Source organism: Crinia signifera, chromosome 4, assembly GCF_055691185.1.
Source record: "Crinia signifera chromosome 4, ASM5569118v1, whole genome shotgun sequence".
NCBI lineage: Eukaryota > Metazoa > Chordata > Amphibia > Anura > Myobatrachidae > Crinia > Crinia signifera.
In genome coordinates, this window is record NC_139220.1 from 15,941,620 (window position 1) to 15,967,112 (window position 25,493).

Below are 25,493 nucleotides of genomic sequence, written 5' to 3' on the forward strand. Positions count from 1 at the left end.
GGCATGTACAAACTGTGGCCCTCCAGCTGTTGTGAAACTACACATCCCAGCATGCCTTGGGAGGAGCTCAAGGGAAATTGGGGCCTTAAGCAATCACTTGTAGTGCAAACACACAGGGATACCTATAGCCCTCCAGCTCTTGCTTTATAAATAAAAGGAGATGTTAGGAGCAGCCAGGGGCGGATTGGAAATATGGCATGGGAAAATAGCCTGAACCTGAGCCCCATGTGGTAGGAGTGGGTAGTGTATCACTTTCACGGCAGTGCGATGAGGGACACCGCATCTTTCCTTATCTCTTACCTGGTCTTGCATCTCATCCTACCTGCTGCTGTATAGTTTTTATTGAATTTCAAACAGTATATGAGATCCAAATGTAAAAATTAAATATGGAACTGAAGGCAAAGCGGCATACAGCAAAATGTAAGTAACCATATTAGTTACATGGATTATTTCAGGAAGCAAATAAATGAAGCCAGCAATAAATAAATGAAGTCCGTTAGAATTGGAGCCGCTTTGGTCACGTCCCCGGCAGTTGGTACTGTTCAGACTGTTGAAGTCTGTGGATCGGAGACTCCGGCACCATTTTGTTAAAAAACATCCGCAGACTCCATAATCGATAGCCGTTTCCAACAATGCAGGGTCTGTAGCGGGCAAGTCCGGGTCGGGATTGAATACTGAGCTGCCGCTATTTCCACTGCTGAAATTAAAGCCAGGGATTGGTACACATACACACACACATATACATATACACATAGGGATTTGGCTATATTATATATACACCCTATTAGTTACGGTATTTTACCACCGTTTACAGGCTCCCCTATTCCCGATAAACTGCCCTTCATACCCGCGATAGCAAATGGGTCCGCGAACTTATCCCATGTGTTATCGTGGCACATTTATTGGGGACAAAGAAACCGGTTACAATAGGATAACCCAATACTCACCATCAGGCTAAAATAGCAGCGAGAGAGAAGATACCTCCTCGTTGTCACTACTAGCCAATCTCCATTCACCTCCAAAATACTTGAAAGAGTTGTCTTCTACACACACTTTTTTTTTTACATTAACATCCTACTTCTGGATTGCATTCCTTGGGGCAGATGTATTAAGCCTTAACAAGAGATAAATGCAAGGGTGATAAGGAGAGATAAACGTCCAGCCAATCACCTGCTAACTGCCATGTTACAGGCTATGTTTGAAAAAAAGTCATTTAGGATGTGATTGGCTGGACGTTTATCTCTCCTTAACTACCAATCTTTTGCATTTATCTCTTGTTAAGGCTTAATACATCTGCGCCCTTGCTCCATACACACTAGAGCAGTGTTCTTAACTGTGCCCCCAGATCTAGAGATGCCCAAACCAGCTTACAGCCACCACCAGTTCAACTGTTATTTACTGGGCTTTTCTTTTTATGTAAAGGGCCAATATATTTTATTTTTGTTACCTGTGGGGACCAGTGTGATTGTTTTTTTATATGGGAGGCAATAGGTTTTGTTTTTTCCCCTGGGGATCAATGTGTTTGCCCTGTGGGGATCCCATGGTGCGCCTTGGCAATTTTAAAATCTTATTTAGTGTGCCGCAAGGTAAAGAGGTTGAAAATCACTGCACTAGAGAATATGGTAATACATATAGCTCAGACAGGAGCATCTGAGCAAGATCTTTAAAAATATAGGGGGAAATTTACTAAGATGGGAATTAGACTTCACATGTGATGTTGCTATAGGAAACAAATCAGAATCTACTTATTTATTTAGCACCATCTAGACCAGTGGTAACCAACTCCAGTCCTCAAGAACTACCAACAGTTCACGTTTTCTAGATCACCTAGCTGGGGCACAGGTGCACTCATTAATCACTGACACATTTTAAAAGATCCACAGATTCTGGTAGGAGATCTGCAAAACATGCACTGTTGGTAGCTCTCGAGGACTAGGGTTGGCTACCCCAGGTCTAGTGTGTACAATCAAAATCAGTATCGACCCCTGCTGTCTGCTGAGCATGACAGTCCATTTGGCTATTTAGCCAAACAACCGACATGTTCAGCAGGTTGGTATACGTACATCTGGTCTTACAACTAAAGTTAGCATCTTCTCTTCAGCCATGGCGTCCACCTTGCTTCTTTAAGGAAAGAAAACGTACTTCCTTAAAAACAAGCCATGTTTCCGCCACGCAAGCCCTCCTCTTCCAAGGTATGTCCTTAAATTCAGACAAAGTACTTGGCCTGGAATGAAGAACCAAGTCTAAAAGGTGTCTACATACACGGGGGTCCTATATTGACCAGAGATGGTCCCTGATGAAAGGGAACCTCTGGCGGCGGTGCTGCAGAGGTAATCAGCTGGTCGCAGGAGCAAGCTGCTGTGACCAGCGATTAGAATGGGGCTGAAACGGGAGCGCGCACCCAATTTATGGCCGGAGCACACTCCCATCACTGGCAATATGGTCACCAGCGACCATATTGCCAGTGAAATCAGCCCCTAGCGCCGCCGTGTGTACACAGCTTTACAGCAATAGAAGCTAAAGCAGAATGGGTTAAAATAACTCTGAAAACAAAAGTGCCAACAAAAAGTAATTTCCACCCATGGAAATATTAGGACACTGTACAGCTCAGTCTACTGTCAATAGCAAAAGATCAGGCGTGTTTTGTTAGAATAACCACCAACAACTTCAGATGAAACTGTGGGTTATTGCACAATGAAACGCATCAGATATGCTGTTTTGGGACTACCCCTAGACTGATCTTTACAAAAAATTAGCTGTAAGATGCCTAGCATTTCCTATTAAATTATTAGAAATGTTTTACATGTCAAGAAATCCATTACATTACTTAGAAGATAAATGGGGGGAAAAAAAAAAAATGGGAAAAGCTTGTAATGCCATTTTGAGTACGTTAGGAGAGAATATGAGACCGTCGAAGTCTAATGGTTTTAACAAAGCTTCAGCATTAAAGATTTGGCTCTTAAACCATCTATAATTAACGGAGTAAAAAAGGCAATTCCTCCCTTTCATACAGTATTACCAGCCACAAAGCGGTAGCTTCGACTATCCATTGTCCCTAGGTACACATACCAACCCGTGCCTGTACCAGGATAGCTCACGTATGCTCAGTCACTTTGTGAGCACGTGCATATTTGGTTTCTGTTAAAACTTATTTATTGTAAATTTACAGTAGTCAACAACACGTACACATTAGAAATTATGTGGAACAGACGAACTTTCTTTCACCAGCAATTCTGTAAAAACCGAGGACTCGACTTCTTTTCGACTCTAAGGATTTAGTCTGCACAGATTTCAAAATGCTGTAGTACGATATTGCTGGCAGACAGGCCAAGATAATGCGAGTCCGTATTATAGACTAGGTTATTTTCCTACTGCAGCCTAGAACCAGGAATTCTATAGCACAAGAGAGACACCCTTCACTAGAAAGGAGGTTCTGTCCGACTCTCCTTAGGGCACATTTTTTCTGCCATCGGGTTTTTACAAAATGTTAAATTGTGAGGTGCTTTAGTATCAAGGAGTCGTTAACAAATGTCTAGGAGAAAAAAGGACTGTGGGGGTTGTTCTGATTCACTCGGAAAGGCACAATCACTCTAATGGACAAAACCATGCTGAACTGCAGGTGGGGCAGATGTAACATGTGCAGAGAGAGTTAGATTTGGGTGCGGTTTGTACTTCAAACTGATCCATATTGCAGTGTAAAAATAAAGCAGCCAGTATTTACCCTGCACAGAAACAATACAACACCCAAATCTACCTCTCTCTGCTCCTGTTACATCAGCCCCACCTGCAGTGCATATGGTTGTGCCTTTCCGAGTGAATCAGAATAACCCCCCCCCCGTGTCCGAAATGCTCATAACAAGGGCGGAAATGCAATAAAATATATTTAAAATAAAAAAACCATCAAGAAAAAAAAAACCCTTTCCTTAGCCATTTTCATTATTTAATTCATACGAATACATTTTGTATATTAGATGGTAGGTTCATTTTTAATTGCAAACTCTGGAAAAAAACACATCTAACCCAAGGCACCGCACGGTGCAGCCGCCACCATCCAAGTGGTGAATGGAAGATGGCGGTGCAGGACACAGGGAGCCATAACCCATAGGGAGTGGATGGAGCACTGTGGCAATGAACTAAACAAATTTCCAGCCTCGTCTCTCTAGAAACATTAACAGTGTGCTATAGACAGGGACACCACCAGAATGAAGACACCATAACGAAGAAGAACGTAATATGAAAACAAAAAACACACAAAAAGGGCGGCTAAAGCTCAACTATGGCTACGAAGAGCTGTTAGTCACCGACTAAAACTACTCCTAATAACAGCAACACCAACAGTGACAAAGGCCTGGAGAATAGGGTAATCCACAGGGGCTTCAAAATATAATGAAAAACAAAGTTTTGTGTGAATGAACTAAAGGGTGTGTACCCACCATAGTAACGTACAAATATTAAATTTAACCGGGGAGACACTTTGTGGTCCAGACTGGTGAGAGTGAATTGCCTATAGCTACCTTAATGTACTTCAGTGCCATCTGGTGGTCAACGCAGGTACCACAAGACCTATATATTATACATAGAGGGATAGGTTAGGAAAAGATTGTGCAAAAAAAAGTGGACAACCACTTTCAATACAGACCACTGGAGACAAACCACAATTTGCACATGGGTATAATTTCGTACTTGTGTAATTTTTTTTTTTTTTTTTTAGTTTATTTGTTTGGGGTGGGGGAAGGGATTATCTTTGAAACAGAGAAACAAACACTCCGGAAAACGAGGGGGGGGGGGGAAACAAAAAAACAAAAAGACAGACGTCGGGATAAAAATTCTTACAGCACCTGGAATGGATAGGCCTGCCTAGGAGAAAACACAGGCACTGCCACAACACCACAGGAAATAGCTACTGTCTGAGGCTGACAGACAGTCCGTACTTCGACAGGCGCTATAGGTCCAGGTCATAAAAATCGTCCAGATCCTCGTGAAACAAGTCCCACTCGTCCTCTGAGTCTGTTAGGTCTTCGTCTGCACCTGCCGCCAAAAGCATTAGAAGCATTTCGCCCAACTCAAAGGTCATCACTTCATCGTCGTCATTGTCAAAAGGGTCTCCGCCCTCGCGCTCCTCGAAGTCCCAGAACCGATTCCGACGTTGGGCCTGGAGAGAAGAAGAAAGCTTATTACACACACACAAAAAAAAAAAATATTTAAATATAGGAATACAAATTTGGCAATACTCACAATGGTTACACCAAAACCCCAAAATAAGCAGCTACGCAAAAGACAGTGTTGTCAGTTCAACTACTAAACCAAGGTATAAAAGGTGGCCATACTCTTCTGTGAGGTCTCGCAGCAGTGTACGGCCAGCTGATACCCCGCGAGATGCCCGGGACCTTCCCGGGTGGCATGGACGCATGCGATCCATCACAATTTGTTGTTATGATCACTTGCGACCCTGCCCACTGCCCGCCGGGAGGGAGATCCAAGGCCGGATGGCCAGCAGGTCTGACCACGATTCAGGTCCAATGGGCACGACTCAACACGTCATGAGCATAGATTCCCACACTTTCAAACCTGTATCGGTGTCAAATTGCAGCTGGATACATCCTCGCTTATGGTATAGAACAGTGGTTCCCATCCCTGGTCCTCAAGTACCTCCAACAGTGCACGTTTTCCAGGTCACCCGGCAGGTGCACTCATTCAGACACATTTTAAAAGATCCACAGGTGGAGCTAATTATAGCACTTGTGATTCTTTGGGGAGACCTAGAAAAATTGCACTGTTGGGGGAACTTGAGGACCAGGGTTGGGAACCACTGGTATAGAAGGTCAGAGATTAACACCAGAAGTTGCGCGGCGGGATGCAAGGCTCGGTTCACTCTTATTGGTTCCCTGCCTTTTATTCCAGGTTAGCGGCTGAGCTTCGCACCATTGCAGTGACTAGGGTACTCGTGCATCGCACATTTACTGCGATCGTGGGGTGAATAAGACGTACATTCTGTACGAATGGTGCGGCAAACTCGCATAACAGGAGGGGGGGGGGGGGGGAGGAGGCATGGCCCTCAACAATGCCAGCTCTTGTCTGTACATGCTACCGCGCATCATTAACTATAACTCTCAGGAAGATCATTTACCAAATAAACATAGGGGGTTAAGAAAAAAAACAAAAAACACTTGAAAAGTTACATCATTTTTGGACGGTAATATTAATAATACTTACTCGGTACCTACTGGACATCCCCCCTTTTTGCCGTGGCTGTGGTTCTTCTATGCGGCCATCGGGGTACGCATGTTTGTAAAAGCAGTTGCCGCCAAATGGGCAGGTGCCGCGCCCTTCATCGAAATATCGGCAAGATTTGTTGCTGGAAGGAATAAAAGAATTACGAGTTACAGCAAAGCTCAGTCCATCACAGGCCAAAGGAATGACAGTCAGGGCTGTGTAGTCCCATCAGACATTACTCCCACTCTGATGCGTGTCCATACAACAGCCACAGATCACTGCCGCTTACCTAACATGTCAGAGACATTAACCGGAGAAGTGTTCATTCTAGCACCTGCATCTCCCAAAACCCATACAGTTCCTTTTCCCTGCCTGAGGTGTCATAGTGATATTGTACTTCTAGCCCAGTGTGGTCTGTATTTCAGCACGGATATGCAGACCAAACTCGTGTTACAAGCACCACAGAGAGCAACACCCCAGGCAGTGGAGAGAAACGGTACAGGGGGCTAGAATGAACAATACAGAGGTAGACAACAACCTGTAATCCATCGAATGAGAAGCACAGATGCAGAAAGGTCACCCATATGAAAAATAGCACAGCCACCGTTCTATTTGCCAGGGGAGGAGAGATGGGGAGGAGAGAGGGGAAGGAGAGAGGGGAAGGAGAGAGGGGAAGGAGAGAGGGGAAGGAGAGAGGGAGGACTCATTTTGCTTACCCAGCCTGTAGCATGGCAGATAGAAGTGGATTGGCTGGTACATCTACCCCCCTAATGACAGACAGAGACATGCTGCATACAGAACACACATACCTCATGGCTTCTTTGTACTTGAGGATCAGCTTCTGTTTATCCTCCTTCTCTTCCACCCAGTATTCACTTGGAATGACAAAGTTTGATGTAATGCGGCATTCTGGGCAGGACCTGTACACGGAACGGCAAGTTAGTAAAAAGCCAGCCTGCTTTTCCAGACAGATCCACATCTAATTCGGCTGAATGGGTCAGGTGACTGCAATGGCTGATTCCGGTCACTGGCCATACACCGGGCACTTCTAGAATTCATGGGGGGAGGGGGGCTGGACTGCACACCCTAATTCTAAACATTATGGGAGGTGCAACCATGTTGGGACTTGTAGTAGGCATCCTATTGCACCACCTATGCTAGCGCCTTAATTGCTTAAATTCTAACCCAACACTTTAACGTCTTATTATCGCTCACCCATGTACACTCTTAAGGCCGATGAGATTTTGAGATTTAGTCCGATTTGACCAGATTCCGACAGATCGGGCCAAATATGATGTGTTTGACATTCCGCCCAACCCGATGCGCAGTGTTTTGTTTTCAGCTCGGCTCCCGACTCCCCCTGCCCAGTTCTCCATGAACCCACCCCCCCGGCTCCCTCTGCCTGCAGCTCACCGGAAGTTGCAGGCGATTTATCACAAGTTAAACTTGGCATATTGTGTCTAATTGTATTGTTGCCCTCCCAGGGAAATCAGGTCCGACGTGTCCTAATGTATGGAGGCAGCGCATATAAAGGGTTCTCTCTCTATGCATTATTCAGGCAGCGACCCAAGGCCGGCAGGATGCTTACTTTATGATCTTGCTCTCGAACTGCTTGGCGCTCCTCCACCTGCGGATGCACTTCAGGCAGTAGGAGTGGTTACAGTTGGAGAGTATACCGAAACGCCTCTCGCTGAGGTTTGTCTTCTCGTAGACCACCTCCATGCAGATCCCGCACACAATGTCCTTACTGCGCTGGATGGCAAACGACAGTTCCATGTCCTTCTCGTGGGCATCAATGCAGGACTGGCGAGAGACAGAACACAACGGGAGTTATACAGAGCTCACACGTGGGCTGAAGAGATCCCTACCACGTGTGGTCACCCCTACCTTGATGTGTTGAGCCCTCTGAGAAGAGTCTTCGGGATGCAGGACCTGTAGCCCGCACATATCACATGGGTCTCCGTGCAGGTAGACACAGTTCTCTCCGTATCGGCACTCCCCCACTGCAGCGTACGGACACAACTGCTTCTTCAGCTCTGGGTCGGCCGGCGGCTGCTGCTCCTCCTTCTCCTCCTCCTGGTGTACGGTTCCCTGAGTGTGAGTGTCTGGGCCGGACGGACCTGCGATGAGGGGGATAATTGAGTTTACCATTGCCTTTGCATTCCTGCATTTACCACAAAGTTACTGCTTGGTGTAGAGCTTGATACACGAATGTGTGTATGGCAGAACATTGCTGCAGTGGAGTCTAGCACACGCTATAGGTCTACATTATAATTGTAAACAGACTTTCCCTGTAAGAGGCCTCAGTCAGCATGTTTATTCAGGCCAGTATTTATAGGAGCTGGGGGAGGGCAGTAATTGGTGTGGCGTGAAGACACGAGGGAGCAGAGAAAGATGGTGCCAGGATTCTCTTCCCTGGGGATTCCAGCAAATAAACCTTAGAATCGACTCCTATGTCCCTCTGAAAACCAGGGCACCAGCAGCAATGGTTTCTGGTATCAGCTACGATTGCCAGTAGGAGTAAGCACCTACAAAAATCTGTTGTGCCCACCAGCTGCTACAATTAGAATTAGAGATGTGCAGGTTCTGGATTTACTCTAATTTCAAAGCAGGATCTTATTGGCTATTCCAAATCACATGACAGTTGTTGACAGTTGATAGCCAATAAGATCCTGCTTTTAAATCAGAGTAAATCAGAGCAGCCTGCACATCTCTAATTAGGATATATTCTAGAGTAACAGATTCCTAGACTGGTTGCTGCACACCTCAAGGCACATAGGTACTGTAGGTATTCAATCTCGGCCACATTTTTTGGCAAGCAAAAAAATAGGGCAAAGATTTGCCTAACCATATTCAATCACAGGCGGTTTAGAGTATTTTAGAGTAGTAGATCTCAAACTCGGTCCTCAAGGAACCCCAACAGTGCACGTTTTACAAGTCACCTGGCAGGTGCACAGGTATGCTCATTATTCACTGGCTCATTTTAAAATATCACAGGTGGAGCTAATTATTTCACCTGTGATTCTGTGTGGAGACCTGGAAAACGTGCACTGTTGGGGGCCCTTGAGGACCGAGGTACAAAAACCGGTGAAAAATCCAGCTTTGTCGAAAACATCATAAAATAAATTACATTACTGTGAATTTACATGGTTTTTTGCAAATTCGCAGGCATTTTCACATTTATTTGCCCATGCTGATTTAAAAAATAAAATAGAAAATGAGGCGGGTGAAATTTTTTTTTAAGAAAATGGACGCAAATTTGCTAAAACCACATGGATTATCGTAAATTTTGCCGATTTACGCGGATTTTTTTTTGCCCAGGTGAAAAATCAGCACAGGGTTTGAATAGGGAGAGTCAAATTTGCCACAAAAAGCACACATTTTTCGCCTGGTGAAAATGTTGGCTGGGAATAGTGTACATGAGCTTCCCATGACTATAAACAGAACAGTGGCGACTCAAGAGGTCGGGCTGGAGCCCAGTTCAAAATTCAAATTGGGAAGTAACACCCACTACCACCAACTGACATTCCAAACTGGCAGTTGGTGCGGCTCCTCTATTTGAATTTTGGACTGTGCAGCTCCCCCTCTGGAGCCATACAGAGAACCACAGAGACTGGCAAAAAAAAAAGAAAACCTTGCACTGGAAATAATGCACATACGCAACAACTGACTGGGTTCTTCCCCCCTTTCCAGATGGCTAAAAAAAAATAAAAAAATATTTCCCTCCCAAACAATTACCACGTCCGCAGTAGAGCTGCCCCGGCACAAACTCCACGGCATTGACCCAGTCTTCAGCCTGTGAGACCCCAGCTGCCAGGTCACTAGCTGCCAATTCAGCTGCCTTACTGTTAATGTTGCTGCTGGTTTCCGGGAGGGACCCGTGGGGGCAGATCCGTGCAGTGGAGGAGTCACCGGTCACTTCTTGCTTTAGTGGTTTTGTGTGTTCATATCTTGGAGAAAACAGAGGCGAAGGCGGTTAGGACCAATTTCATGTCATTAACGATTCAAATTCATATTAAACTTAATAAGAACATTTTATTCCTAAAGCTCCTTCCCCCTAACAAGACTCCAAGCTCCAGACGCTATTGCTCACAAATGTTGGGTGTACATACAAACTCCTCACAGAGTGGGCCCTGGATGGAATCGAACCCATGACCCACTGTCTGTTACAGACACGAGGTACTGAGCACCGCCTTTGCAGATTAATAATACACACTTAATCAAGGCCGCATGGAAAAGGTCAGGCACACGGCAAATGTCAGCTCACCTGCAGTGGTCTCCATAAGCACAGCACCCGCGTTGGTAATATCTGCAGATCATGGTAGATCGGCTGGACAGATCATGCGAATAGCGACAGTTGTTTCCTTCTTTGCAGACGCCGTGCATGAAATATCTGGAATACAGGACAAGAGGCAAACAAATGTAAAGCCGGCCATACATCTACAGATCGATTGTCAGACTGGGCTGGTTGGAACAGAAACCTGGTAATGGATGAGAGCAAATGACAGTTGACCATTTGCTTTGAAATGCTGGGAAAACTGCCAAAAACTGTCACTCGTCCATTACCAGGTTTTTGTTCCAGCCAGCCCAATCTGACAATCAATCTGTAGATGTATGGCCAGCTTAACCTTACACACCTGGTGCAGTGATATTATGTACATGGATCTCCACCACTAAACAGGTTTATGGTTCAGTTCACCAAATACCAAACTTCTTTGCCAACTTAGCACCACAGTCTCTAAAGCCCCATACGCACGAGGCTACTTTTTAATGATATCACACACTGTGGTCCATCTGGGCACTTATAAAAACAAACATTTGTGTGTGTATGCTCAATATCGGACTTCCCCGCCCGTCTTCTCTGCAGCATGCTCAATGTTGACTACAGGGATTATTCACACCTGATCGCTGCTCTGCTAAATTGCATATGTGCATCTTGTTAATCTCTTTATTGTACACAGACACAAAAATTGTTGGTTTATAATTAGAAGTAAACCAAAAACGTTCTTAACTTAAGCTCAGTTGCAGAGCTACTTCTCTATGTAGGTATGCGGTTAAGTAGCACCCAAACTAAATCAAAATCCCCAAAAAAAGACTCAGGGGCAGAAGTACCAAGCTTCATAAAGTGATAAACAGCCAGCCAATCAGCACTGCCATATCGCAGGCTGGGATTGAAAAATGGCAGGTAGGAGCTGATTGGCTGTCTGTTTGATCACCTCTCCATGTTATCACTTTTTGAAGCTTGATACATCTGGCCCTCAGAGGGCGAATTACCACCCCAGACAAAGTATGTATAATTAACATTTTATAGCAATAAATAAATAACTGTGTGCTTCTTTCTTTGCTTGAATCATCAACCTCTCAAATGTATAGTATTTAGCTAAAGGATCTGAAACCTACCCACTCACCAGAACCACCCAACAAAACAGCCAAGGGCCACTCATCAGCTGAATTAGGGGTTTTAATTTTAACAAATTCATAAACATTGCTCAGGAATAAGACACGTAGCTTACACTTATATTATAGCAACTATGAAACAACCCCTGAGAAAGCAATGGAAAACATCCCATCCGCACCTCTCCAGATATGGGCTTAGAAATGGGAAGCTACTAGGTTTGGCACCTGCACCCGACACATTTCATCCTACACAGGACTTCAGGGGTGTACATCAATGAAAGCATATCAAGCAATGTTCTTAAAATTACGGAGTAGAGGATCAGATCTGTATTCTTTTAAATAGAAAGAACAGAATAAGAACTGGTTCTCTCAGCAGTAAGGCCAAGACACTGAAGCCACAGAAATGATCTGATTATGTGGGAGAGGGGGGTCATTCCCAAAGAGCGAAGTCGGCCCAAATAGTGGTAGTGTATGGGGAGGGGGTCTTTACACAGGTTGTTGTATAGGAGGCAGGATGTGCATTTAACCTTAGTTGTGTAAAATGTAATATGAATGTGCCACAGAAAACCCTGAATTGCCCACGATCCTTACTTACTGCATTATCTTGTATACATTGTCCTCTCTAGGGCGGGTCATGTTTTGCTGGATCACCTGCATTTATCAATTCGCTTCACTGTTACAAATTATAGGCCGTAGTATAAGCACCAATTCATTTGCCCATAGTCTATACACAGCTACATTAAGGAATGCACAACACACAAAAGACTTACACATTGATCCCATACTCTGAAAGAAGCACTCCCTAAACACTGCAATGTTACAGGATAAGCGGAAACATCAACACAGGCAAAAGGTTGACATGTCTACAGGTGACACAAGTTTTAGGGATTTTCTTTTTCAAAAGATGATTGGAACAGTTAAGTGGCAAGGGAATGCAGTATAATTGAGTGTCCACATGCTCAAATGGGACAAAAAAAATTTGTGTGTCAACTTTAATATACCACACCAGTGAATACGTTCCTAGATTTAGAACAGTAACCAGCATTTTTCAGTGTTGTCAGAATTAGAATAAGGTGTGCACACATTTTTAAGTTATTCTAAATTATTAGTACCACCATTAGCACACAGGTGTTAGTCAATTAACACACCCATGCATTTTTCACCAGACTGGAGGAACACAACCATCCACAGCCCTCACCGCCTCCTTGTCCCCTTCCACATGCACAGTCCTATCCGCCTTCCTGTCCCTCTTCCCATGTGCAGCCCCCGCCGCCTCGTAGTCCCCCTCATCACCCTGTACCCATCCCTCTACACTGCCCCAACAACTCCATGCCCCCTCCCCATGCGCAGCTCCCCCAACTCCATGCCCCCTCACAACCCATACATAGCCCTATGGCCCCTTACCATACACAGCTCCCCCAACCCCATACCCCTTCACTACCCTGTACCCCTCTCCAGACATAGCCCCATACCATACACAGCTCAAACAACTCCATTCCCCCTCACCACCATGTACCCCTCCCCACACATACCCCCTCACCACCCTGTACCCCTCCCCATACGCAGCCCCAACAACTCCATGTCCCCTCACCATGCGCAGCTCCCCCAGCTCCATGCCCCCTCACAACCCATACATAGCCCTATGGCCCCTTACCATACACAGCTCCCCCAACCCCATACCCCTTCACTACCCTGTACCCCTCTCCAGACATAGCCCCATACCATACACAGCTCAAACAACTCCATTCCCCCTCACCACCATGTACCCCTCCCCACACATACCCCCTCACCACCCTGTACCCCTCCCCATACGCAGCCCCAACAACTCCATGTCCCCTCACCATGCGCAGCCCACTCATAACATTGTAACCCTCCCCATACACAGCCCACACAACACCATGCCCCCACACCATACTCAGTCCCCTAAGTATACACAGGCATCAATCCCTTGTGCCCTCCCCTCACACCAACAGTCACCCCGCGGACACCAACCCTCCCCGTAGTAACTACCCATCCCCAGGCCTTATCCCCCGCAGCCCCACCATAGCGTTCTCCCGACCACCACAGAGCAGACACAAAGCCCTCGTCCCCCCGCCGACCTGACCCCTCCCCTACCCACAGCCACCTACCTGCAGGTTACTTGCCGGGTCCAGCCACCCACGGGGGGATTGTCAGGGAAGACGGGCAGCGGGCTCTTTCCTGCCGCGGCTGATGGGAGGGCTACAGGCGCCGCCGCTGCCTCCGCCATTCCTGTTTATCCCCCCTTCACAGCGACGGAACTTCCGGGATCACATGCTTCCGGCAGGGGGCGGGGCGCTGCTGCTCCAAAACTTCCGGTCACGGGAAAAGACAACTACGACCACAAACACTGGGGCGGGGACAATGCCCCCACCCACTCGCCTGTGGCAGCCAATGAGAACAAGTGAGAGCGGTAACCCCGCCTATAGCACATTCTTGTCTTCTGCTGTAAACTGTCCTCCCTATATCCTATTATATCTATGTATTACACCCTATGTCCCATATATATCCCATAATATCTATATATGACTCCCTATATCCCATATATATACCATTATATCTATATATTACACTCTATGTCCCATATATATCAAATAATATCTATGTCAGAACTGAGGCCCTTATTCTAGTTCACTCTTTCTGACAAAATATTTCTTAGATGGACAAAACCATGTGCACTGCAGGTGAGGCAGGTGTAAAACCCCACCCAAATCTAATTATCTCTGCACAAGTAACACCTGCCTCACCTGCAGTGCACATGGTTTTGTCCATCTAAGAAATATTTTGTATGAAAGAGTGAACTGGAATAAGGGCCACAGTTCCTGCTGGAGCCTGCCCAAAATTAGCCCTGATTATACGGTATCTATGTATTACAGCGCTGAGGTCATGGGTTTGATCCCCACCATGGTTCTAACTGCGGAGTTTGTATATTCTCCCTGTGCTTGCGTGGGTTTTCTCCGGGTACTCCGGTTTCCTCCCACAATCCAAAAATATACTGGTAGGTTAATTGACTTCCAACAAAAATTATTAACCCTAGAATGTCTGTGTGTGCATGTACATGTGGTAGGGAATATAGATTGTAAGCTCCTCTGGGGCAGGGACTGATGTGAATGTTAAAATATTCTCTGTAAAGCGCTGCGGAATATGTATGCGCTATAAAAGAAACTGTTAATAAATAAATAAAAATAAATAAATATGTATTACACCCTATGTCCCATATATATCCCACAATATCTATATATTACTCCCTATATCCCATATATATACCATTATATCTATGTATTACACCCTATGTCCCATATATATCCCATAATATCTATATATTACACCCTATGTCCCATATATATCCCATAATATCTATATATTACTCCCTATATCCCATATATATACCATTATATCTATATATTACACTCTATGTCCCATATATATCCCATAATATCTATGTATTACACCCTATGTCCCATATATATCCCATAATATCTATATATTACTCCCTATATCCCATATATATACCATTATATCTATATATTACACCCTATTTCCCATATATCCCATTATATCTATATATAACTCCCTATATCCCATATATATCCCATTATATTTATATATTACACTCTATGTCCCATATATATCCCATAATATCTATATATATATATATATATATTACTCCCTATATCCCACATATATCCCATTATATCTATATATTACACTCTATGTCCCATATATATCCCATAATATCTATATATTACTCCCTATATCCCATATATATACCATTATATCTATATATTACACCCTATTTCCCATTTATCCCATTATATCTATATATAACTCCCTATATCCCATATATATCCCATTATATTTATATATTTAATCCGTTTCCAGTCACACAAGGCTTGGAAATGACTAGAACAATTACACGTAATTACACCATAAAGCATCTCTGAGGCTAAAAATCTCCAGTAATATATCCCCATCATTTTATAAAAATGCATTCATATCACAAAATGTGTTTACTGCAAAATACTCTATTTACAGACTCACACAAAACCAGGGGTGACTCGAATCCTATATATATATCATATATTATATGGATATTCCCTTTAGGTGGACCTCTGCATACACAGCCAATTATCAGCTTTTAAGTCAGATAACCCGGATGGCACAGCTCTCTATTGGGGTCCGACCCTGGCAGCAACGGTCCCTCAACCGGGTTACTTTTCAAGGGCCATTTTACCATGTACAGCTGCTTGAAACCATATTTCACACTGAAGGCTCTGTACTTTTAGCTTGGGTCTGATAACCCAGGTTGCACCGTTCAAACGTCAGGCTATCTGGGCCAGTCCAGGGTTTGACCCTGGTCGCAACCAGGATTGGACTATAGCGGCGCTTTTCACCCACTAGTTTACAGCTACAACTTCATTGGTTATGCACTGGTCTCTTGTTTTTATGCGAGGGCCAATATTAAAGTGTGATTGTTTTTTATGTGGGGACCAATGTCTTGTTTTTTTCCTGTGGGGGTCTAATGTGTTTTTCCCTGTTGAGGTCTGATGGTGTGCCTTGACAATTTGCGCTGCAAGTTGAAAAAGGTTGAAAATCAATGGACTAGAGGCATGACCCCTTCACACCAGGCCAACACCTGGGTTCCTCCGGCAATATATCATATCAGAGGCTCAGTGTGAAAGGGATACAAGGGTATTTAACTTTACCTCTTGGGACTGAGAGAAGCAGGGAATCCGTCTGGGAATGTGGAGACCAAGACGTCCCTTGTGGTGGCCCCATAGCAAACAGTCTATTTTTTCTATCAGCTCCCTGGCAACATGAAAGGAGATTTAGAACACTTTGCCCATCTGCAAAATCTGTCCTGGGAAATGAGTTTAATTGAAAGTACAACGCTACCTAACTAGTCATGTTAGTATAAATAAGTAAGTGAGTGTAAGCTCATATTATGTCATCTCTACATAATAATGTATCTCTTTAAATAATTATGCTAAGTGAACACCCTCATTTTATTTATTTATTTATTTACAGTTTCTTATATAGCGCAGCAGATTCCGTTACAGCGTCTTATAAAGCGCAGCAGATTCCGTTACAGCGTCTTATATAGCGCAGCAGATTCCGTTACAGCGTCTTATAAAGCGCAGCAGATTCCGTTACAGTGTCTTATATAGCGCAGCAGATTCCGTTACAGTGTCTTATATAGCGCAGCAGACTCCGGTACAGTGTGTTATATAGCGCAGCAGATTCCGTTACAACGTCTTATAAAGCGCAGCAGATTCCGTTACAGTGTCTTATATAGCGCAGCAGATTCCGTTACAGTGTCTTATATAGCGCAGCAGATTCCGTTACAGTGTCTTATATAGCGCAGCAGATTCCGTTACAGTGTCTTATATAGCGCAGCAGATTCCGTTACAGCGTCTTATATAGCGCAGCAGATTCCGTTGCGCTTTACAATAGTAGACAGTGATAAAACAAACTGGGTAACAACAGACAGACTTGGAGGTAGGAGGGCCCTGCTACAAGCTTAAAATCTATAGGAACATAGGAGGGAAACACAAGGTCAGGCACCAGTAATAGCATAGCTTGTAGGTCCAGAAGGGAAGCTATATCATACATAAGTGCCTCAGAGGGTTATGTGTGCGGTATATAAATATGATAGGCTTGCCTGAAGAGAGTTTTCAGGGAACACTTGAAAGTTTGGAGGCTAGTGGAGAGTCTTATTGTGCGTGGAAGGGCATTCCATAGGGTGAGAGCAGCCTGATGAAAGTCCTGTAATAGTGAATGGGAGATAGTTATCCGTGCAGAAGAGAGACGCAGATCTTGTGTATATCACGTTGGGTACACAAATCGTCTAATGTGTTCCTAGTTTAAATCTCCTGAACCTGGCTGTGTATTTGTTGGTGTCAGTCGAAGCCCAGCATGAAAAAAAAAAAAATTGCCCCAGAACTACATTTCTGGGCCAGTTGCAGCAATAAGAGATGTAAAGGCTCCCATACCCTAGGGCGACTTTTCCAAGCGGAGAAGTCGCCCAGATTCTCCCTTGTACTGCCCGGGAACCTCTGGGGCGGCAGGACTGCATACGATAAACCGTGTACGCATGTATCGTATGCAATCCCATCCAAGCCTGCTGATAAATCATGCGATTTTCAGGCTCTGATGCGATGTGCACAGGACCATCGGAGCCTGATGTCAACAACGTGCGATTTCGATGCTATTCCTGCAATTTATGGCATAAAAGTGATCAAATCGCAAGTAAATTGCCCTAAGGCATTGGTCATAGGGTCGACACTATAAAGGTTGACATACATTAAGGTCGACCACTAAAGATCGACATGGGTAAGGTCAACAGAGTTTGAAGGTTGGCACAAGCATTCGGTCAATAATGGGAAGGGTGACAATCAAAAGATCGACATGGCATACTTGCCTACCCTCCCGGAATGGCCGGGAGGGTCCCGCAAATCGGGTCCCCCTCCCGGTCCCCCGGGAAGGGGGCAAGTCTCCCGCATTTCCCTACAGCCCCGGCTCCCCCTCTCCCCACGGTCTAAAAACTATGACTTTCGCGGGTCCGCGGGGAGGGGGCGGGGCTAAATGACGCAATTCGCTGCATTTTTAGCCCCTCCCCCCACACACGGACCCACATATTGAGGCTTCAGTCCGTTATGGGGGCGGGGCTTGATGACATCACCCGTGCCCCGCCCCCAAAACGAAGCCTCTACCCGCCCCCTTTCACTCCTCTCCGGGCTTCTCCCGGAAAGGAGTATGCCAAAGTCGGCAAGTATGCGACATGGGTCTTTCACGTTTTTTTGTCCCGGGTTTTGGCGTAATTCGACATGGACACCGTGTCAGTGTACCGCGTCCCCTTGCGTGGCTTGCTGCACTTGGCACACTATTATAATCTCCTCTCCAGAAGATGGTACGGCTGTCGACATTCCCATTGTCGACTTAATGCTTGTGTCGACCTTCTGACCCTGTCAAACTTAGCCATGTGTCAGCCTAAGCCCTCTCCACCTTTAGTGGTGGACATAATGTATGTCGACTTAGTGACCGTTTCCCATGTCTGGGCCCCTTAGTCACCAGGGCAAATTGGGCAATAATTATACATTATATATAATTATACATAAAATATGGCGCATGATTCGATGCAAAGTTTTACTTATAAGAAGAAGAAAATAAAGGTATTTTATTTTAATAAATTTGTTTGGAAAAAGGTCAAAACCATGTGTAACACGTGCAGAGTGAGTTAAATTTGGGCGGGGTGTGTTGAAACTGAAATCTGTATTGCAGTGTAAAAATAATGCAGCCAGTATTTACCCTGCACAGAAACAAAATAACTCACACAAATCTCTGCACATGTTACATCTGCCCCACCTGCAGTGCACATGGTTTTGGCCATTTTCCAAACAAACTTGTACTGCGATCAGATCTGAATAAAGGCCAATATTATTATCCTTTATTTATATGGAGCCACAAGGGATCCACAGTGCCCAATTACAGAGTACATACAGTATATGAATAAGCAAAACAGTGACTTATAGGTGAGTACAATAGAGGACAGGTACAGGGCACATAACCATAGCTGCATCAGCAGACAACACTGACATAAGTATCAGGGGGCAGAGAACAAGGGATCTGCAGCGCCCTATTACAGAGTATATAACCCAGGAGACAGTGACTTACAGGTTCATACAATAGAGGACAAGTACAGGGCACATAACCATAGCTGCATCAGCAGACGGCACTGACATAAGTATCAGGGGGCAGAGAACAAGGGATCTGCAGCGCCCTATTACAGGGTATATAACCCAGGAGACAGTGACTTACAGGTGAGTACAATAGAGGACAGGTACAGGGCACATAACCACAGCTGCATCAGCAGACGGCACTGACATAAGTATCAGGGGGCAGAGAACAAGGGATCTGCAGCGCCCTATTACAGGGTTTATAACCCAGGAGACAGTGACTTACAGGTGAGTACAATAGAGGACAGGTACAGGGCACATAACCACAGCTGCATCAGCAGACGGCACTGACATAAGTATCAGGGGGCAGAGAACAAGGGATCTGCAGCGCCCTATTACAGGGTATATAACCCAGGAGACAGTGACTTACAGGTGAGTACAATAGAGGACAGGTACAGGGCACATAACCACAGCTGCATCAGCAGATGGTACTGACATAAGTATCAGGGGGGCAGAGAACAAGGGATCTGCAGCACCCTATTACAGGGTATATAACCCAGGAGACAGTGACTTACAGGTTAATACAATAGAGGAAAAGTACCCACCAACTGTACCGAATTTGCCGGTAAAGTACCGTTTTTGAACGGTCTGTACCGGCAAATAACAACTGTACCGAATGTACCTTTTTCCCAAATATACTTTTTTTTTTTTCTGACTGTCGTCCTCTTCCTGGCTCCAGAGGCTGTGGTGCGCATCCTCCTCCTGGCTGAGGCTGACAGTCAGTGGTGCGCACTGCTCAGCTCTCCCTGGGCAAAGCACCCGTTCCCAAGGGTGCATTTCGGGTCCTAGGCCAGCGTGCGACGCGTTATGACGTCACACATCGCGGACCTGGTGCACTCAGGGGACAGGGTGGTTGTTGCTGTGCACCCAGGCCGGGGTGAGTGAGAGCAGCGTGGGGAGTGGCGGCTGTGGTACGGGGGTATGTCTCTGTGCAGCCAGGCTGATGTGAGCAAGAGCAGCGTGGGGAGCGGCGGCTGTGGTACGGGGGTATGTCTCTGTGCAGCCAGGCTGATGTGAGCAAGAGCAGCATGGGGAGCGGCGGCTGTGGTACTCTTTCTATGCTTGTGACAGTGATGGCTGCTGGAATATTGTAAATAAGTAAAATGTATTCATTCTACATTTTTAAAATGCTCAGTACACATTTGAAAAGGGGGTGTGGTCACGCCCACTTTACCTGTGACCACGCCCCCTTTTCGCATGTGTACCGATTTCTACCAATCAGATGTTGGAGGGTATGTAACCACAGCTGCATCAGCAGACGGCACTGACATAAGTATCAGGGGGCAGAGAACAAGGGATCTGCAGCACCCTATTAGGGTATAAAACCCAGGAGACAGTGACTTACAGGTTAATACAATAGAGGACAAGTACAGGGCACATAACCATAGCTGCATCAGCAGAGGACACTGACATAAGTATCAGGGGGCAGAGAACAAGGGATCTGCAGCACCCTATTAGGGTATAAAACCCAGGAGACAGTGACTTACAGGTTAATACAATAGAGGACAAGTACAGGAAACATAACCACAGCTGCATCAGCAGACGGCACTGACATAAGTATCAGGGGGGCAGAGAACAAGGGATCCGCAGCACCCTATTACAGAGTATATAACCCAGGAGACAGTGACTTACAGGTTAATACAAGAGAGGACAAGTACAGGGAACATAACCACAGCTGCAGCAAAAGACGGCACTGACATAAGTATCAGGGGGCAGAGAACAAGGGATCTGCAGCACCCTATTAGGGTATAAAACCCAGGAGACAGTGACTTACAGGTGAGTACAATAGAGGACAAGTACAGGGCACATAACCACAGCTGCATCAGCAGAGGACACTGACATAAATATCAGGAGGGCAGAGAGCCGCAGGATTTATTACCATCAAAGATGGTTTAAGTAAGAGAAGGAAAAGCACATGAGGGCAGAGGGTCCTGCTCGTGAAAGCTTATATTCCTAAGCATATGATGACAATTCTTTTTAGGAGACTTTTGTTAATATATATTTGTTTATGTATTGGAATACAGTAGTTCAGAATTATTCTGTAAAGAGCAGCAACAATTGTTAAAGGGATCATTTGGGGGATCTATGACCTCCCTGTATTTTACTTCATTATTATTATTATTACTAGGTGATTCATCGCGCCCTACGGGCGCTCTTCACACCGTCGTAAGGGGCTGCGCCCCCTTAATTTGTGAATATGTATATGAGAAAGATGGTTAGAATTGTATGAAAGATGCCTGTATTGCAACTTGAGTTATAGGTGAAATGTGTTACATAGAGAGCATATGATGTGGAAGGGGGTGTGTATTGTTTTGTGTAATTAAAAAGCGGTTACAGAGTAAGATGTACATTGATAGTGTGGATGGTACAGTGACATTTGTGGGTGTGGGGGGGGGACTGTGTGTGCATGTTGTTTAGGTGTGTGTGTGTGCAATAGTATAGTAGGGTGTTTCTGAGTCAGCGGCTCCCCACAGGCGGAGGTCACGACACAGGTAAACAGGAGGCTGGGTAGTGATAGGGGTGTGGGCATAAGGGGGACTAAAGAGGAGGGTGGGAGATACTGTGCAGCTTCTGCCAGTGGGTGAGGGTCCAGCGTGGCAGTACAGGATGGTGGCCCTTAGTCAGTGTCTCCTCCTACTGGGTGGGAGTTCGGGTGCATTAGGGCAGGAGGCGGGGCTATGAGGCATGATAGGGGCATGTGGGCAAAACAGCGTCAGCGACTCCCCAGTGGTGGAAGTTACGGTTCAGGAGAGCAGGAAGCTGGGTAGTGATTGGGGTGTATGAGTATACGGGGGACTAAAGAGGAGCTTAGGGGTGCCGTGAATTGCGGGAGGGGCGCGGGGGGTGCCGTGAATCAAGGGAGGGAGGGGGCGCTGGTGTCGGCGAATCGCGGGAGAGGGCGGGGGTCCGCAAAGCGTGGGAGGGAGCGTGAATTGCGCGAGGGGGGTTGCGAATCGCGGGAGGGGGGGGCACGGGGCGCGATGAATCACCTAGTTGGTTATATATTCTTGTAGAAGGATGGTAGGATGTTGCTGTCATTCAGAATGCATTTACATAAACAGTAATAGTAGCAGTAAAAGGTCTGACTTAAAACACCTACAGTAAAGCAGAACAGGTGTTATATATTATACAAAGAATTGGTTGATGATGTCTAGGTTGACATGCACATAGTTCATAGTTGTCACTGGAAAAAAATTGCTACAAGAAAAAATCAACACAGAAAGTTCAACACATGTAAATGTTGACATAAGTGTGGCACTTCATCGGTGTCCATGTTGACACATGAGAATGAATATGAAAACATTCAAAAAAAGAAAAATAAATCTTCAAAAACTCATGTCAACCTTTTTCATTGTCAACCATAGCCGTGCCAGTGTTTTGCATGTGCCATTTAATCCTGGGGTTGCCGTGAATCACGCGCGGGGGTGGGGGGGGGAGGGAGGAGGTGAGGGGTGTCCGCGAATCACGGTAGGAGGGGTCGTGGGTGGATGCCGTGAATTGCGGGAGGGGGGGTCGCGGGGGGGGGGTGTGGGTGCCGCAAATCGTGGGATGGGGGGGGGGCGCGGGGGGTTGCAGTGAATCGCGGGAGGGTGGGTCGCGGGGGCGGGGGGTTGCCGCAATGACAGGAGGGGGGGTCAGGGGTGGGGAATCGCGGTAGGGGGGGTCGTGGGGGGCACCGTGAACCGCGGGAGGGGGGGCCGTGAGTTTGGCGCGAATCGTGGGAGGGGGGGTCGCGGGGTGCAGCGAATTGCAGGAGGGGGGGTGTCACGGGGTGGGGCCGTGAATCGCGGAAGTCACCGGGGGGTGCCGTGAATTGCGGGGGGTGTGCTGCAAATCGTGGGAGGGGGGTCGCGGGGGGTGCCGCGAATCGCCACAAGAAAAAATCAACACAGAAACATGTAAATGTTGACATAAGTGTGGCACTTCATTAGTGTCCATGTCGACACATGAGAATGAATATGAAAACACTAGGTGATTCATCGCGCCCTACGGGCGCTCTTCACACCGTCGTAAGGGGCTGCGCCCCCTTAATTTGTGAACATTTGCATATGAGAAAAATGGTTAGAATTGTATGAAAGATGGCCTGTATTGCAACTTGAGTTATAGGTGAAATGTGTTAAATAGAGAGCATATGATAGGGCAGTACGGATGACGTAATGGTTAGCATTACTGCCTCACAGCGCTGAGGTCATGGGTTCGATTCCCACCATGGCTCTAACTGTGCGGAGTTTGTATATTCTCCCCGTAATTGCATGGGTTTCCTCCGGGTACTCCGGTTTCCTCCCACAATCCAAAAATATACTGGTAGGCTAATTGGCTCACAACAAAATTAACCCTAGAATGTGTGCGTGTACATGTGGTAGGGAATATAGATTGTAAGCTCCACTGGGGCAGGGACTGATGTGAATGTTCAAATATTCTCTGTAAAGCGCTGCGGAATATGTGTGCGCTATATAAGAAACTGTTAATAAATAAATAAATATGATGTGGAAGGGGGTGTGTATTGTTTTGTTTAATTAAAAAGCGGTTACAGAGTAAGATGTACATTGATAGTGTGGAGGGTACAGTGACATTTGTGGGTGTGGGGGGGGGGCTGTGTGTGCGTGTTGTTTAGGTGTGTGTGTGCAATAGTATAGTAGGGTGTTTCTGAGTCAGCGGCTCCCCACTGGTGGAGGTCACGACACAGGAAAACAGGAGGCTGGGTAGTGATAGGGGTGTGTGGGCATAAGGGGGACTAAAGAGGAGGGTGGGAAATACTGTGCAGCTTCTGCCAGTGGGTGAGGGGCCAGCGTGGCAGTACAGGAGTACAGGATGGTGGCCCTTAGTCAGTGTCTCCTCCTACTGGGTGGGAGTTCGGGTGCATGAGAGCAGGAGGCTGGGCTATGAGGCATGATAGGGGCATGTGGGCAAAACAGCGTCAGCGACTCCCCAGTGGTGGAAGTTACGGTTCAGGAGAGCAGGAAGCTGGGTAGTGATAGGGGTGTGTGAGTATACGGGGGACTAAAGAGGGGCTTAGGGGTGCTGCCGTGGGTGGATGCCGTGAATTGCGGGAGGGGGGGGGCGCGGGGGGTTGCAGTGAATCACGGGAGGGTGGGTCGCGGGGGCGGGGGGTTGCCGCAATGACGGGAGGGGGGGGGTCAGGGGTGGGGAATCGCGGTAGGGGGGTCGTGGGGGGCACCGTGAACAGTGGGAGGGGGGGCCCGGGGGGTTGGCGCGAATCGTGGGAGGGGGGCTCGCGGGGTGCCGCAATCGCAGGAGGGGGGGTGTGTCACGGGTTGGCGCCGCGAATCGCGGGAGTCACCAGGGGTGCCGCGAATTGCGGGGGGTGTGCTGCAAATCGCGGGAGGGGGGTCGCCGCGAATCGCCACAAGAAAAAATCAACACAGAAAGTTCAACACATGTAAATGTTGACATAAGTGTGGCACTTCATCGGTGTCCATGTCGACACATGAGAATAATTATGAAAACATTAAAAAAAAGAAAAATAAATCTTCAAAAACTCATGTCAACCTTTTTCATTGTCGACCATAGCCGTGCCAGTGTTTTGCATGTGCCATTTAAACCTGGGGTTGCCGTGAATCGCGCGCGGGGGTGGAAGGGAGGGAGGAGGTGAGGGGTGTCCGCGAATCACGGGAGGAGGGGTCGTGGGTGGATGCCGTGAATTGCGGGAGGGGGGGTCGCGGGGGGGGGGGGGTGCCGCGAATTGTGGGAGGGGGGGCGCGGGGGGTTGCAGTGAATCGCGGGAGGGTGGGTCGCGGGGGCGGGGGGTTGCCACAATGACAGGAGGGGGGGTCAGGGGTGGGGAATCGCGGTAGGGGGGGTCGTGGGGGGCACCGTGAACCGCGGGAGGGGGGGCCCGGTGGGTTGGCGCGAATCGTGGGAGGGGGGGTCACGGGGTGCCGCGAATCGCAGGAGGGGGGGGGGTGTCACGGGGTGGGGCCGCGAATCGCGGGAGTCACCGAGGGTGCCGCGAATTGCGGGGGGTGTGCTGCAAATCGCGGGAGGGGGGTCGCGGGGGGTGCCACGAATTGCCACAAGAAAAAATCAACACAGAAAGGTCAACACATGTAAATGTTGACATAAGTGTGGCACTTCATTGGTGTCCATGTCGACACATGAGAATGAATA

General features: G+C 46.8%; 2 protein-coding genes across 3 annotated transcripts in view; one reads left to right on the forward strand and one right to left on the reverse strand.

Annotated features, from left to right (window-relative positions):
- Positions 1-4,672: 4,672 nt before the first annotated feature.
- Positions 4,673-13,960, reverse strand: MKRN1 (makorin ring finger protein 1). Of its 2 annotated transcripts, none has more exons than XM_083181219.1 (8): positions 13,740-13,960; positions 10,481-10,606; positions 9,952-10,163; positions 8,101-8,333; positions 7,802-8,016; positions 7,023-7,133; positions 6,214-6,355; positions 4,673-5,152 (listed from the first exon to the last, which is right to left on the reverse strand). In XM_083181219.1, the coding sequence occupies exons 1-8, from the start codon at positions 13,856-13,858 to the stop codon at positions 4,943-4,945; spliced, it is 1,368 nt and encodes a 455-aa protein (XP_083037345.1). In that variant the 5' UTR covers positions 13,859-13,960; the 3' UTR covers positions 4,673-4,942. The 2 variants fall into 2 exon arrangements, with proteins under 2 accessions (XP_083037345.1, XP_083037346.1); XM_083181220.1 differs by having other exon boundaries at positions 10,060-10,163; positions 13,740-13,958.
- Positions 13,733-25,493, forward strand: part of LOC146073780 (uncharacterized) — a 42,062-nt gene continuing 30,301 nt past the window's right edge. Inside the window, exon 1 of the mRNA XM_083181218.1 lies at positions 13,733-14,032. The gene's annotated coding sequence lies outside the window, so the exon portion shown is untranslated. The remainder of the gene's footprint in view (positions 14,033-25,493) is intronic.

What these genes read in the sequence shown, in the direction of transcription:
- MKRN1 (XM_083181219.1), bottom strand. Translation starts at nt 13,858, where the DNA reads ATGGCGGAGGCAGCGGCGGCGCCTGTAGCCCTCCCATCAGCCGCGGCA. An exon ending in ACCCGGCAAGTAACCTGCAG is followed by an intron (nt 10,607 to 13,739) that starts GTAGGTGGCTGT and finishes CCTGTATTCCAG; the next exon opens with ATATTTCATGCACGGCGTCT. An exon ending in AAGTACAAAGAAGCCATGAG is followed by an intron (nt 6,356 to 7,022) that starts GTATGTGTGTTC and finishes TATTCCTTCCAG; the next exon opens with CAACAAATCTTGCCGATATT.